Source organism: Podarcis raffonei, chromosome Z (assembly GCF_027172205.1).
Source record: "Podarcis raffonei isolate rPodRaf1 chromosome Z, rPodRaf1.pri, whole genome shotgun sequence".
NCBI lineage: Eukaryota > Metazoa > Chordata > Lepidosauria > Squamata > Lacertidae > Podarcis > Podarcis raffonei.
This window is the reverse complement of record NC_070621.1, coordinates 41,971,674-41,986,418: the sequence shown is the minus strand read 5'-3', so window position 1 is coordinate 41,986,418 and position 14,745 is coordinate 41,971,674. Positions and strand designations below refer to the sequence as shown.

At 47.3% G+C, this 14,745-nt stretch overlaps 1 protein-coding gene across 4 annotated transcripts in view; it reads right to left on the bottom strand.

Moving 5' to 3' along the window:
• The window catches only part of TBC1D8B (TBC1 domain family member 8B), a 46,675-nt gene that overhangs the window by 18,677 nt on the left and 13,253 nt on the right, over window positions 1-14,745 (bottom strand). For 2 of the 4 annotated variants that reach the window (XR_008328647.1, XM_053374690.1), the window contains exons 3-12: window positions 14,556-14,674; window positions 13,551-13,776; window positions 9,991-10,231; window positions 8,724-8,931; window positions 7,540-7,707; window positions 6,659-6,808; window positions 5,583-5,733; window positions 3,734-3,948; window positions 2,182-2,299; window positions 12-297 (exon numbers count right to left, since the gene is read on the bottom strand). Coding sequence is in view for 3 of the 4 variants with exons in the window: in XM_053374690.1 (XP_053230665.1) it covers window positions 12-297; window positions 2,182-2,299; window positions 3,734-3,948; window positions 5,583-5,733; window positions 6,659-6,808; window positions 7,540-7,707; window positions 8,724-8,931; window positions 9,991-10,231; window positions 13,551-13,776; window positions 14,556-14,674 (1,882 nt within the window). In the remaining variant the exon portion in view is untranslated. The remainder of the gene's footprint in view (window positions 1-11; window positions 298-2,181; window positions 2,300-3,733; window positions 3,949-5,582; window positions 5,734-6,658; window positions 6,809-7,539; window positions 7,708-8,723; window positions 8,932-9,990; window positions 10,232-13,550; window positions 13,777-14,555; window positions 14,675-14,745) is intronic. The other 2 variants (XM_053374692.1, XM_053374693.1) reach the window with 1 other exon arrangement.

The window sequence follows — 14,745 nt, the reverse complement described above, 5'->3', positions numbered from 1 at the left end:
GGCTCCGTTACCTGTTGAGGACAGTCACAGCTTCTGCATCATCCTTACAAGTCAGCAGCCTGTCCATGTTGTAATCTAGCACAGCCAGGCCCAGCTGCAGAACGGCCTTGATCCCGTCGTAGAAGAAGCAGTCGACCACATTGACTGCGCTTTCGATGGGCAGCACGCTGATGAACAGAGTGAGGAACCAGGACAGGGAGACGGAGGAGAAGAACGTCATGTCTGTCATGTGCTCCGTCAGCTGTGGCAAATAGTTCCTGATCAGCTCCTCAAACACCGCTTGGTCTACCAAGGCACCTGCAAGATATGATAAAAAGGTAAATGGACCCCTGACCATAAGGTCCAGTCGCGGACAACTCTGGGGTTGAGGCGCTCATCTCGCTTTATTGGCCGAGGGAGCCGGCGTACAGCTTCCGGGTCATGTGGCCAGCATGACTAAGCTGCTTCTGGCGAACCAGAGCAGTGCACAGAAACGCCGTTTACCTTCCCGCCGGAGTGGCACCTATTTATCTACTTGCACTTTGATGTACTTTCAAACTGCTAGGTTGGCAGGAGCAGGGACTGAGCAACGGGAGCTCACCCCGTCGCGGGGATTCGAACTGCCAGCCTTCTGATCGGCAAACCCTAGGCTCTGTGGTTTAGCTAGCTAGCTATAAATCGGATGGTTGTGGGCAGAGTTTTGGAGAAGCTTGTGCACGGACTGATGGCCATGGGGCCGTGCAAACTGAGGCTACCTGAGGGATTCACTTTGCCGCTTCTTGAGGGCTTCCAAGTGGCAGATTGAAGTGCTTGCTTGGTACATATATAATGCTTGCTGTATAGAATAAAATCTTTAATCTTCTCACGCACTTGTGTTTTGTATGACTTCTGAATCTCATTTTAAAAGAACCACCTTGTACTGGGCAAGACACCTGCACAGGGCGCTGAGACAAGAGGGTGCCTTCCTGCCTCCTTCCCAAAGCCTAGTAAGTGCTTAGTTCAGAAAAGAGGTCCTAGAATCCTCCTGCCTCTTTGCCAAAGCCTAGTTAGCACTTGTCCAGCTTTAGGAAGGAGGTAGGACCCTGCCAGAGCCTCACACCTTCTTCCCAAAGCCTGGTGCCTCACTTAGCTGGCTTTGGGAAAGTGGTGTGAGGGCTGGATGGGTGGGGCATCGAATTTTGGTCTTGCACAGGGCACCATATTACGAAATTCCTCCCCTTCAATGGATTCAAATTAGAAGGAATGAGATTCCGACTAAACATCAGGAAGAACTTTCTGACAGCGAAAGCTGCTCAACAGCAAGTTCCTCAGAAGGTGGTCGACTCTCCTTCCTTGGAGGTTTTTGAGCAGAGGTTGGATGGACATCTGTCATGGATGTTTTAGCTGAGATTCCTGCATTGCAGGGGGTTGGACTAGATGACTCTCGGGGTCCCATCCAATTCTATGATTCTAAGAGAAGGGGAATGACTGGGTTGTGTTCGGGAAAGTGTATTTAAGCTGATTGAAATATCAACTTAATTTTTTTTTTGCAAATGCCCTACAATAAAATGATAGCCCTGCAAGAGAGGAAAGCAGAATCGACATCAGGGCCTGCTTCAGCTGATCTTTTCCCCTCACGCACACGGCCAACCTGCACAATCTTCCCTGTAAGAAGGAAGAAGCATGGGAGGCAGGCAGGTAAACTCAACAACAGAACCAGCTCCGGTTTGAATGTCCTCTTCCCCATCAAAACACAGGACCAACTGTACATTTTATTTATTTGTGAACTGCATGGGGTGCCTTTGAATTAAGGCATCACTATAAATGGAAGGAAAGAAGGGAGGGAGAAAGGAAGAAAGGGAGGGTAGGAAGGACTGGGACTGTCCAAATGCCCAGAGAGTCACTGCTACTCTATGGAAGCAGCACTTATCTGGATGGGGCCAGTGGCCTCAGCTCAAACATGAAGTTCTGGCTCCAGATGTTGAGAGGCCCCTTGGACAAGGAGCGCTCCATGGGTCCCCTTCCCTAAGCAGGCACCCCTGCTATATCTGCAACCTCTTCCATATGAACTGCCTGCAGCACCGCCCGTTCCAAGAGGAAGGCTCTATTGCCATTGGGACTTATGCACTGGGAATAAAATGCTGGCATCTATTCTTACTGCACAGCAGGTTCTCCTGCCTATTTCTTTCATGTGCGAAAGCGATCATTAAAGTGAAGCAGTACCAATGATTCGGCGGTTGAAATAATCGGGCAGCATCCTTTCGCACACAGCAACCAGGAGCCAGAAAGCTTCTTCCTCCTTGGCGTAAAGGAGCAGCACTGATGTCAGAATGTTCATTGCCTATCGAGCACAGTAAGCAGCGTTAGGAGGGAGAGAGATGTACGTCATTTCGTAAAAAGGACATCAAGGACTCGTTCTACTCCTTGCAAAGCCTGCTTAGCCCTGAGTGTGGCACTTCCCAAATGCACAACAACCACCTGATTCTTGAGCGTTTGGGAAGCACTGTAAAGGTAGGTAAAGAGACCCCTGGACAGTTAAGTCCAGTCAAAGGCGACTCTGGGGTTGTGGCGCTCATCTTGCTTTCAGGCCGAGGGAGCCGGCGTTTGTCCACAGACAGCTTTCCAGGTCATCTGGCCAGCATGACTAAGCAGCTTCTGGCACGATGGGACACCGTGACGAGTGCCAGAGTGCATGGGAATGCCGTTTACCTTCCCACCGCAGCGGTACCTATTTATCTACTTGTGTTGGTATGCTTTTGAACTGCTAGGTAGGCAGGAGCTGGAACAGAGCAACAGGAACTCACCCCGTCGCAGGGATTCAAACTGCTGACCTTACGATCTGCAAGCCCAAGAGGCTCAGTGGTTTAGACTACAGCGCCAACTGCCTCCCACTGTGCGCAGGGCTGAGCAGGTTATCTCCCAACAACCTACCACTGGCCAACTTTGACAGGTGTCTACATTCCGACATCACTGCGATGTCAGGTGATTGACAGGTGGGTGTGTCAAAAATCATTCTCCTTACGTGGCCAAAAGCAGTGAGAACCTAAGCACAATCCCTAACAGGATTAAGGGAACTCTAAGGTTTGCAAAAAATAAAAATAAAAAAGTGCTTTGTACCCCAAACAGCTTGGTGGGGACTGAGCATGCTTTTTTGGCACAGAATGCTAAGTAACTGGTTAAGAGAGGAGAACAGAAAACAAGGGGGAAGGAGGATGAAATGGAAAGGGGCATAGCATCCCTGGACAGGTGCAACCAGTGTGGAACTGGGACCATTACAAGCTCCACAAAATACTCCTCCTGCACTTGCAAGAGATTGACCTTTCCTTTGTGCGGTGGTGCCCACACTCTTTGATATCAGGCAGGTGTGCATTCTCTGTAGTCTTTTCTGCACCTACTTGAAACATTTTTGTTTAGGCAAGTCTACCCAGACATATAGAAGTTACATGTGTTTTATTTTTTAAGCTGATTTTAATAATCTTTAGAATGCTTCAAATACACCTTTCTACTGTTTCTGCCCTCCCCATCCCGGAATTTTAATCCTCTGTTTTATATTTTTGCAACCCCCTTAGAAGGTTTTTAAAAAACCCCACAATCAAATAGTATATACTTTTTTTGTTAAACAAAACAAAACCTCTGCTGCCAGCCTTTTTTCTCCAGGTCCCACTTGTACATATACTATGAACAAACAAAACAATTTAAAAAGAAGAAGAAGAAAAAGAAAAGTTAGCAGTTTGCAGACTATACAAGGATGGCCGGGGCCACAGGCAAGTCTCACCTGGCAATATCCAATCTTGGGGTTCCTGTAGGCGTACGCCGTGAGAACCCTCCTCAGGGCGGAAATGCCTGTGTCACTCTGGAAAGCTGGGTGCTCGGGCAAGGAGCGGCGCAGATCACGTTCGATTTCATCCGTTGCCAAAGTGCAGGTGCCAAAGGACCTCTCCACCATGTCGGTGTAATAGCCAGGGTTGGTAGCCATGTCATTTACAGCGCCTGCCAAGGTGTTTAGGTCACACTGTTACAGAACAACCAGGAAGAGGACATTTGCATTTCCCCTGCAACAAGCTGCGAGTGTGCTTATTCCAGCCACCATGTCGGAATAAGGGCTCAAGGCTGATTTGCACCCACAGATTTGCTCCCCACCTTTTGATGCAGCCTTTGCCTACCTGGTGCCTTCCAGGAGTTCCAAACTATAACTCCCATCAGCTCCAGCCAGCACTAGGTTGGCAAAAGCTCACCAGCAGGGATCATTTTAAACAGCCTTCTAGGAATAAACTCCCTAGGCAAGTGCTACTCAAACTGGGATCCTGACATGCAGTGCTCCTGCGTGGGTCACACAATTTTTCTTTCCCCATCGTTCCAACCCTCCACTTTAACTGGGCTAGCACCAAACTATTAACTGCTCTGCAGCCCCTTGAGTCACAGGCAGCGCCAGGGGGCTGGTGTACTTGGGGGGAGAAGCATCCCTCCAAAACAAGGGGCTCATCCTCTATTTGCACCCCCCCCCAATTCCTGGATTCCTATCATCAGCATATGCTGATATTTTTATTTCTCGCTCACCTAAAAATATACTTCGCCCGTTCTGTGCCCCCACCTTGATCCCCTCCACTGCCTTTAGAAGACAGCATCGTTCTCTCCCATGCAAAGCTTAAATTCTGTCTAAATACGTATTGCCTATATATATATATATATATATATATATATATATATATATATACACACACACACATACACCTTAATGTTTAGTATGTTACATGGTTTTTATCGGACAGTTTTACAGACAATTGTTGCAAACTGCAACTGGACAATTTTTAATTTTTTAAATTTATTTTGACTGTGTCAGACCAAAACAGGTACCTACCTGAATCTCACTGCATTGTGGGTTTTATTTTAAATGAATACTGTATGTAGATAAATAAACATAACTGAAAACCTTCCGAAAAGCAAGAAAAATCCATTACAGTAGTACCTTGGAAGTCGAACAGAATCTGTTCTGGAAGTCCGTTCGACTTCCAAAACGTTCAGAAACCAAAGCATGGCTTCCAATTGGCTGCAGGAAGCTCCTGCAGCCAATCAGAAGCCTTGGAAGCCCCGTCGGACGTTTGGGTGCCAAAGAACATTCGCAAACCGGAACACTCACTTTCAGGTTTGCGGCATTCGGGAGCCAAAACGTTCAAGTACCAAGGGATCCAGGATATTAAGAACACTTGATTCCTTAACTTTGGAGACAACCTTGTATGTTGTATTTTCAATACTATTTTGTATGTAAGCTGCCCAGGAAATATTTATTGATATCAATGTAGGTTCCCCATTTGTGGGATGCCCTCCCTGGCAAGCCGAGCCTGTATCACTCACTACTGGCTTTTGGGGAAAACTTAAAGGCAACCCCATAAACCCCCGGTTTTTGATGGGCCCATAGATGGCAACCTTGAAATTATGGTACAGGGTTGCTTTTAAAAGGTTTTAATTGCCTTGTTTTATTTTTAATTGCCTTGTTTTAACATTTTGATGTCTGCAGCCCTGGGCTCCTTTGGGAGGAAGGGTGGAATACGACCTGAATAAATAAAATAACACTGCAATATAGTAACAACAACAATGCATTGCCATGAGAACACAACCAATAGTACCTGAGAAAAGAAGCCAAAGGTCTCCTCGTAACACCTCGGGTATCCCTTTGACAATCAGGTCCCTCGTCCTCCTCGTCCGAAACATACTCACACCACGCCCACATTCTACGAAAAGGATGTTCCAGGACTGCTCCTTCATTTTTTCTTTCAACTAGAAAAGCAAAGTATCATGTACTAGCAGTACATGTGAAAAAGGTCTAGGGGTCTTACTGAACCACAAGGTTAACGTTGAGTCAACAGTGTGATGCAGCAGCAAAGAAATCTAATGCTATTGTAGGCTGCATCAACAGAAGTATAGCGTCCAGATCAAGGGAAGTAATAGTCCCACTTTATTCTGCCTTAGTCAGACCACACTTGGAATGCTGTGTCCAATTCTGGGCAACACAATTTAAGAAGGATGTTGACAAGCTGGAATGTGTGCAGAGGAAGGCAACCAAGATGATCAAGGGTCTGGAAGCAAAGCCTTATGAGGAACGCTTGAAGGAGCTGGGTATGTTTGGCCTGGAAAAGAGGAGACTGAGAGGCGATATGAGAGCAATCTTCAAATATCTTAAAGGCTGTCACATGGAGGAGGGAGAATGCTTGTTTTCTCCTGCTCTGAACCAATGGCTTCAAGTTGCAAGAAAGGAGATTCTGACTAAACATTCAGAAAAACTTTCCGATAGTCAGAGCTGTTTGGCAGTGGAACAGACTCCCAAGAGAGGTGATGGACTCTCCTTCCTTGGAGGTTTTTAAACAGAGGTTTGATGGCCATCGGTCCCGGAGCACGTTCTGTCATGAGCACATTCAGGGGGAACAGAACAGCTTGGGTGGGGAAAGGGATGGGAAACTGGGTGGGATGGAATGGAGTGTCCTAGAAGATGTTTCCTGGCTGCCTCCCTGAACAGGAACACACCACAACTGCAACATTTTGTTGCAGATCCCATTTTGGGGGAGGGGGTGGAACGTGCACAAGAACGATGAACTCTGGGTGCATAAAACAAAACCCAATGCGAAGCAAGCAAAGACAACAAGTTGGGGTGCAGGGGGATGGAACAGATGTATTTCCATCAACGGGAGCTGCTTTTCCTTCTTACCATTTTAGCGTCCAGATTCTCCGCATCCTGAGGGTGGAAGACGGTCATGAGGGCTTCGGTACTAACCATCTTGCTGTTGTCTTTGTGGCTTGCCATCGGCTGCCCCTCAAAATAGTCTGTGAGAGGCTCAGCATTCGAGCCAGCAGCAACCTGCAAAAAGCGCATTTACGACAGGAGCTGTGTTTTAAGAGAAGAAGAAAAAGCAGGCGCACCTTCGAGTGACCTCCTAAACCTTCTGAAAAGTCCCCCTGTTCTGGCGTTAGGTGGTATATGAACTAACAACAAGCTCCTTCAGTTTGCAAACATGTGCCTGGTCCCCAAAAGTTTGCTAAAGGTAAAGGGACCCCTGACCATTAGGTCCAGTCGTGGCCGACTCTGGGGTTGTGGCGCTCATCTCGCTTTATTGGCCGAGGGAGCCGGCGTACAGCTTCCGGGTCATGTGGCCAGCATGACTAAGCCGCTTCTGGCAAACCAGAGCAGCGCACGGAAACGCCGTTTACCTTCCCGCCGGAGCGGTACCTATTTATCTACTTGCACTTTGACGTGCTTATGAACTGCTAGGTTGGCAGGAGCAGGGACCGAGCAACGGGAGCTCACCCCGTCATGGGGATTCGAACCACCGACCTTCTGATCTCCCGACTCAAAGGAACTGCTGGATCAGTTGAATGGCCCAACTAGCCCAGAGTCTTCTTCTCACAGTGGCCAACCCAGGTGCCCATTTTTGGGAGGCCCACAAGCAGGGCCTGAGAAACTCTCCTCCCCTTCATTTTCCAGCAACTGTAGTTCAAAAGCATAGTGCCTCTAATGAACACAGCCATCATAAAAGACCGCCCTCCCCACCCCCAGAGTCCTGCAATGAATTAGACAAACAGAGCCTTTACCTCTGTGCTCATGCTATGCTGTTGGCTTGCTGTGGTATCACATTTCTTCTTCAGTGTCGCCACCAGTTGTTCAAAATCCCGCACTTCGGAGAAACGGAAGGCTCTCTTCCCTCTGGTAGCGATGCTAACAGCTTTGCTACCAGGATCAGACACCTCGACTGATACAACCTGCAAGTGTTTGCATGCACAAAGATGGCAGTAAGATTCCGCTCTTACAAGGCTCGTCCTCACTAAATTTGGTCAAGCGGTTAAGGCTTCAAAAGCCTCATTCACTCCGAGGACAGCTAGGGCCTACACTACAGCTGAGTCCAGGAGGTTCGCCCTCTTTTAATTTTGCTTTCAAAGCAGAATCATACCGCTTTAAACAACCATGGCTTCCCCCAATGAATCCTGGGAGATGTAGTTTGTTAAGTTGCTGTAGCTCTCTCTCTGTGGGGTGAACTACACTTCCCAGGAGTCTTTGCCAGGGGCGAGATATGCTTTAAATGTATAGAGTCTAAACCCACAACTCACGAGCACATTTGACTTGTGCACATTCAGCTTTACGTGCTTGGCAAAAATATTAAAATAAAATAAATAGGGAGCAGAAAGGAGACGGGGAAAAAGACTTTGGCAATCCCACCCGCCATTGAATCCAATGTTTTGATAATACGTGGATTTGGCTTTAGACACGATCCCCGGAACGTAAACCTCATGTAAGTTGCTGGCTTGCTGCTTGAACATAGCTCAGTCAGTAGAGCATGAGACTCTTAAACCCAAGGTTGTGGGTTCAAGCCCCACGTTGGGCAAAAGAGTCCTGCACTGTAAGGGGTTAGACTAGATGGCTCTTGTAGTCCCTTACAATTCTACTATTCTTTTGTCTTTTGGAGGGGCAGCAGGACGGGGCCATCTGGCACCCAGAGCCAGAAAGTACCAGTCTGATTTACTGAGTGCGTCTCCACCCTGCCCTGTCAACGATTTCAAGAGGACTGCAAAAGTGTTGTTCAGATCCTAGCATTAAAATAATAATACTATCACAACTTCTGGCAAAACAATAAGATGAAAAAAAGCAGTTAAACCCAGTAACAAGCCCCTCAGCTTGGATGTTCGCTAGACTGCAGTTGCTTTGATTCTAGAAGGGGAGGCAGACTTAACGACAGAGTGGCAGGTGGCGGCGGCTTAGCCTTGGCTCCCACCTGACTCACCTCTCTCAGAGGGATGATTACGCAGCACAGGCAACCATCCTGGCTGGCAAAGCAGACGTAGTTCTCCGAGATGCACATTTTCCCCAGAGTATTGTAGTGGCTGAAAGGAACCCATAAGAAACACTCGTGCACTTCCCGCAGACACTCCTCCTTCGGCAGCCTGAAGAAGGAATTAAACTGCTCACTGTGGGCTCTGCTTTCAAGCCCTCTGGAGAGGAGAAAAAACAAGGGGGGGTAAAGAAAGAAGTGTGGTGGGTTAATTATGTTTGTCTTGCAAAACAGAGGGAGGAAGAAACCACAGTTCTTTCCAAGTTACCTGTGTTTATTTTGCTTTTGTTTAGCGAGATTTATGCACCGTTCAATCAAAAATATAAACAAACTTATGAGCGGTTTGCATTTTAAAATGCTGTAAAATATTCATTTAAAAAAAGAAACACCAAAAACAGGCTATACAAAAACAATAGGCCTAATAAAATGATCAAAAAACAAGGGCAGGGGGCCAGGTTTTTAACAACTAACGTCCCTACATAATAAAATTACACATCTGGACAGAATTAAGTTAGGTGGGGAGGCTGAGCAGCCTAAACAAAGCCCCACTGAGCCTCTGGACTCTTCGGGCCTTCATTCGCCCTCAATGAAGTCCTCTTCTGAGCTCCAGGGAGGGTCTCCTTGTGAGCCACAAGGGCTCTCTAGCTCTCCTGCCATACCCTGGTATGATTCCATTTATTACCCCGTTACACATATATGTGGTTGCACTCGAATAGAACTCACGTCAGAGTGTGTGTGTGTGTGTGTGTGTGTGTGTGTGTGTGTGGAATGCCTGTAAATCTCTAGGTAGTGTACAAAAATAATATAAAATCACCATCATAGGAAGATCACAGGAAGCTGTTTTATAGAGTGTCAGACAGCTCAGTATTTCCCAAACTTGGGTCTGTTTTTTGGACTTCAATTCCCAACATCCTTGACCACTGGTGCTGTTAGATAGGGATGATGGGAGTTGTAGTCCAAAAACAGCTGGAGACCCAAGTTTGGGAAGCACTGATCTAGCGGATATGGTCTACACAGGCTGGCAGTGTAGGGTTTCAGGCAGGGCGTCTATCCCAGACCTACCTGGAGATGCTGAGGATTGAACCCAACACCTTCTGCTCACGAAGCAGATGCTCTACCAATGAGTGGCAACCCCTTACTAGAATATCATCCCCAGCTCAGCTTTAGAAGTGAGCAGAGGCAGAAGGTCTTTTTCATTATTATAATACACACACATTACCTCTTAGTGATTTGCAGGGGATCATGGAGGACGGGGTCATTATTGAACGTCTCCTTGTCAAAGAGTCTTCGAACGGCATATAGGGCCAGTTGCTCCATCAGAAGGAATGTTTCACTGATGTGCAGGAACATGGAAAAATAGTGATCCTCCCCCCGGGAGCAGACGTGGATGCTCTCTGTCAGGATGACGTTGGACGACTTTTCGAGCACTGAGATTTCATCCCAGGATATAACAAGTTTTACTGCAGGTGGGAACAAAAGAAATATGTTCATGCCTTCCAGCTTCACGGTGGACAGCTATTTTCCTTCAGCCCTAAAGGGAGCATCCCATGAAATATTTTGCGTTTCCACGGAAAGATACCACTGCTTCACATTAGTCTTAAAACATAACAGCATTAAATTTCCTTTTTTAAGCGCTACACGTCCAGCTTTAACAACCTGGTGTTTCTGGCCACATTCAGATCATACATTTGAAGGATGATGATGCCCCTTCGAACGGTCATAGTTTCTCCCAAAGAATTCTGGGAGCTGTAGTTTCTCAAGGGAGACTCTCCATTCCCTTCCCAGAGCTACAATTCACAGATCAATCCCTCTTCCTCAACAATGTTCATTCGGCATTCCAGTCTCACTGAAAATGCCCAATCCTCATTGGGCTGTTTTTAGGAGTTTGGGGGTGGACATACTGATTTCTCCAATCCAATTTTGATTTCTCCATTGTTTTCTATGGGCAGCATACACTCTCATCGTTGATGAGATTTTAAAATAGCTTCTAAGGTAAGTCCTTCAATGGCTGCGCTCGTTTCTCTCTGGCCGGGGACAGAGGGTGGCGCTTGGGGGGGAATTGTCATCGCGCCACTCCTTGGTGTGTGGAGTACCTCAGGGTGCGATACTCTCCCCGATGCTTTTCAACATCTTTATGCGCCCCCTCACCCAGCTTGTCCAGAGTTTGGGGCAGGGTTGCCATCAGTATGCTGATGACACCCAACTCTATCTGTTGATGGATGGCCATCTTGACTCGGCCCCAGACACACTGACCAGATGTTTGGAAGCTGTGGCTGGATGGTTACGTGGGAGCCGGTTGAAGCTAAATCCTTCGAAGACAGAGGTCCTGTGGCTGGGACGGGACGATATGGGATTGAGGCAACTCCCATCTCTTGCGGGGGCGCAATTAGTGCCAGCACCGTCCGGTAAGGGTTTGGGTGTAATCTTCGACACCTCCCTTTCCATGGAGGCGCAGATTGCAGCTATAACAAAGGCGGCATTTTTCCATCTCTGCCAAGCTAAGCAGTTGGCTCCTTACCTCTCTCGCCCTGACCTAGCCACTGTGATCCACGCGACGGTCACCTCCAGACTGGATTATTGTAACTCGCTCTATGTGGGGCTGCCCTTGAAACTGACCCAGAAACTCCAGCGGGTGCAGAATGCTGCAGCGAGACTCCTTACGGGGTCTTCGCTGCGAGATCACATTCACCCGGTGCTATACCAGCTGCACTGGCTCCCGGTGGAGTACAGGATCAGGTTTAAGGTGCTGGTTTTAACCTTTAAAGCCCTATATGGCCTAGGACCCTCGTACCTACGGGACCGCCTCTCCTGGTATGCCCCACAGAGAAACTTACGGTCTTCAAATAAAAACATCTTGAAGGTCCCAGGCCACAGAGAGGTTAGGCTGGCCTCAACTAGAGCCAGGGCTTTTTCGGCTGTGGCTCCGATCTGGTGGAACACTCTGTCACAAGAGACTAGGGCCCTGCGGGACTTGACATCTTTCCGCAGGGCCTGCAAGACAGAGCTGTTCCACCAGGCCTTTGGCCAGGGCACAGCCTGACTCCCTCCCTCGGCAATCTTCGCAGAGCTCTGGCCCAATGGCTGCCAGTGGCTTGATTTGAATTAATTTTATAATGAATGGTTTTAGAGTGTTGTTTGCGCTGTACTTTTGTACTGTTTTATTGTTGTTAGCCTCCCTGAGCCCAGCTTTGGCTGGGGAGGGCGGGATATAAATAAAATTTATTATTATTATTATTAAAGGTAAAGGGACCCCTGGCCATTAGGTCCAGTCGTGGCCGACTCTGGGGTTGCAGCGCTCATCTCGCTTTATTGGCCGAGGGAACCGGCGTACAGCTTCCGGGTCATGTGGCCAGCAGGACTAAGCCACTTCTGGCAAACCAGAGCAGCACACGGAAACGCAGTTTACCTTCCCGCCGGAGTGGTACCTATTTATCTATTTGCACTTTGATGGGCTTTCAAACTGCTAGGTTGGCAGGAGCAAGGACCGAGCAACAGGAGCTCACCCCGTTACGGGGATTCAAACTACTGACCTTCTGATCGGCAAGTCCTAGGCTCTGTGATTTAACCCACAGCGCCACCCGCGTCCCAAAAATAGCTTCTAGAAAACAGATTTAAGGACAGCACAAATATCCAGGACATGGATTCAGCAGCTGGAGAAGGTTGTCAGGACAAATATGTCTCTATATGTTTCCAGAAACTACAAGGAGTGGGGTACCTGTTGTATCTCAACAGGGAGGCTGTCCCACAAGACGGGGCAACCACAATGAAAAGCTCTGCTCCAAATGCAGAGACCTAATGGGCATATGGAAACAGCTTTGACTGGCTGGCTAACCCAGATGAGGGTATCCAATGGTCTCAAACCCTCGGCGAGTTACAATAGCAGGTCCAATGTCAAGAAGGCGGTTTCTGCATTCTTAAGAAAGCAGTTACAGTGGTAACTCGGTTTTCAAACAGCTTAGTTCCTGAACAACTCAGAACCCGAACACTGCAAATCCAGGTGTTCCAGTTTTCGAACTTTGTCCCGGAAGCCAAACGTGCTCCTGAGCTTCCGTTTTTACTGTTGCACAGCAAATTTGAGTCCCCCGCATAGAAATTAAGGCTTTTTTATTCCCATTTTACCCTTAAGCAGCAAATTTGAATGCCTCCCCCCTCATCGTAATTAAAGCATCCCATTTCTGATTGCAGTGTTCTGAGGTGATATTTGGTGCTTTTCTTTTTGCTATTTTTTGTGTTTTTGTTTGTGTGGCTTTTTCATTTTTGTGTCTGTTGGTTGTTCTTCATTTTATGATTGATTGATTGATTGTGTGACTGTGGAAATGGATAAAAGCCCCCCATCCAAACAATGACTATAATCAGAGCAGGTAAGAAAAAAATTAATTTTAATTTTTATCATCTACAATGCTGTCTTATTTATTTTATAGTACAGAACATTGATTATTGCTTTCATTTTATGGATCAGTGGTCTTGTTAGATAGTAAAATTCACGTTAAATTGCTGTTTTAGGGGTTGTTTTTAAAAGCCTGGAACAGATTAATCCGTTTTGCATTACTTTCCATGGGAAAGTGTGCCTTGGTTTTGGAACGCTTTGGTTTTGGAATGGACTTACGAAACGGATTAAGTTTGAGAACCAAGGTACCACTGTACTTCCCTTTATCTTTATGTTATGTTTTTTGATAGACAGTTGTCTTTTAAAGATAAATATTAATTAATCCACTGGTAGCTTCAGACATAAAGCTCATTTCGAAAGGGAATCACGGCGAACGGCAGGACTCCACTTACTTTCAGCTCCCAGTAGGAAGGAGTAAAAGCTCAGAAAGTTGGTGCTCAGATACAGCCATCCTTGGCAGGGCACCCGGCCTCTCCAGTAACTGCATGAGTAGTACGTCACCAGCTTCTCTTGTTCAGGTAGCCCAAAACACTTCCCGAACTTCAGGTGAGCCTCACGGAACTTCTCGGGATCTTCCTCTCTTATTAAGGACCCTTTTCCTTCTTCGGCAATCAAACCCTAGGAGAAAAAGGTGAATGAGGTGCTGAACGCCAGGTAATCTACCCAGGTCACCCCCGTGAAGCCAAGAGCCTCAGGCCACTGCTTTGGGGTGGGACCAGAGGCAACAGCAGGCAGAGCAACAAGTATGGGCAGTAGGCTTATTTCAGAACCCCCCTTGTATAGCTGCTCTATCCTCTACCCAGAAGTGTTGTCAGAGCAGAAAAGCTCAGGTCCTAGGGGTGCAGCCTAGGGAGGGTTTTGAGGGCCAGGTAGCAAGGCCTAGAGGTCCACATTCAGTCCCAGAGCCTTTCAACACCCTCCCCTCTGCAACTTTTCTGCATTCCACCATGGCCCCTGGATGCTGGGTAGACATCTGGTTTTCAACATCTTGATATATCACCAACAAAACATCGTGATCCACCAATATATTACAATGTCTAGAATAAGGAGGGAGCTATGTAGAGGCACTGTTTGGCTTCACTGTCCCCCGCTCCCATATTGTGATTTTTTCTGGTGCCACTGCCCCCTCCATGAGGCAGGGGAGAGCTAAGTCAGCAGAGTTAACAGGTGTTGCAGGAATCAAGAGAAGCATTGGCTGGCTTCATGGTTTTCCCCACACTGTGATTTTTGCATAGCACACATGCACACACATCATGATTTGAAATATATTGCCCGGTCAAAAATTATGAAACTGTTATCACGGTGCGGATTTTAAAGTCGTTTTGGACGATATATCACCCAGCCCTAATACTGGGTGCAAGAGTCCCAAAGTTGCTTCGAACCAGCTTCTAACGTACTCTGATCTTCCCATGCACAAAGCTGGTGATGTCCTCACTGGAATCGAACACAGAGAGAGTCGTCATCACATTCTGCTCTAGCCAGTCCCAGTGCGCTGTTATTTCTTCTCTGCTGGCTCCTGATAGGAAACATTAACTAGTATTAAATAAACTTCACTGGGTACACTAGAAACTCTTCCACCAGCTGGGT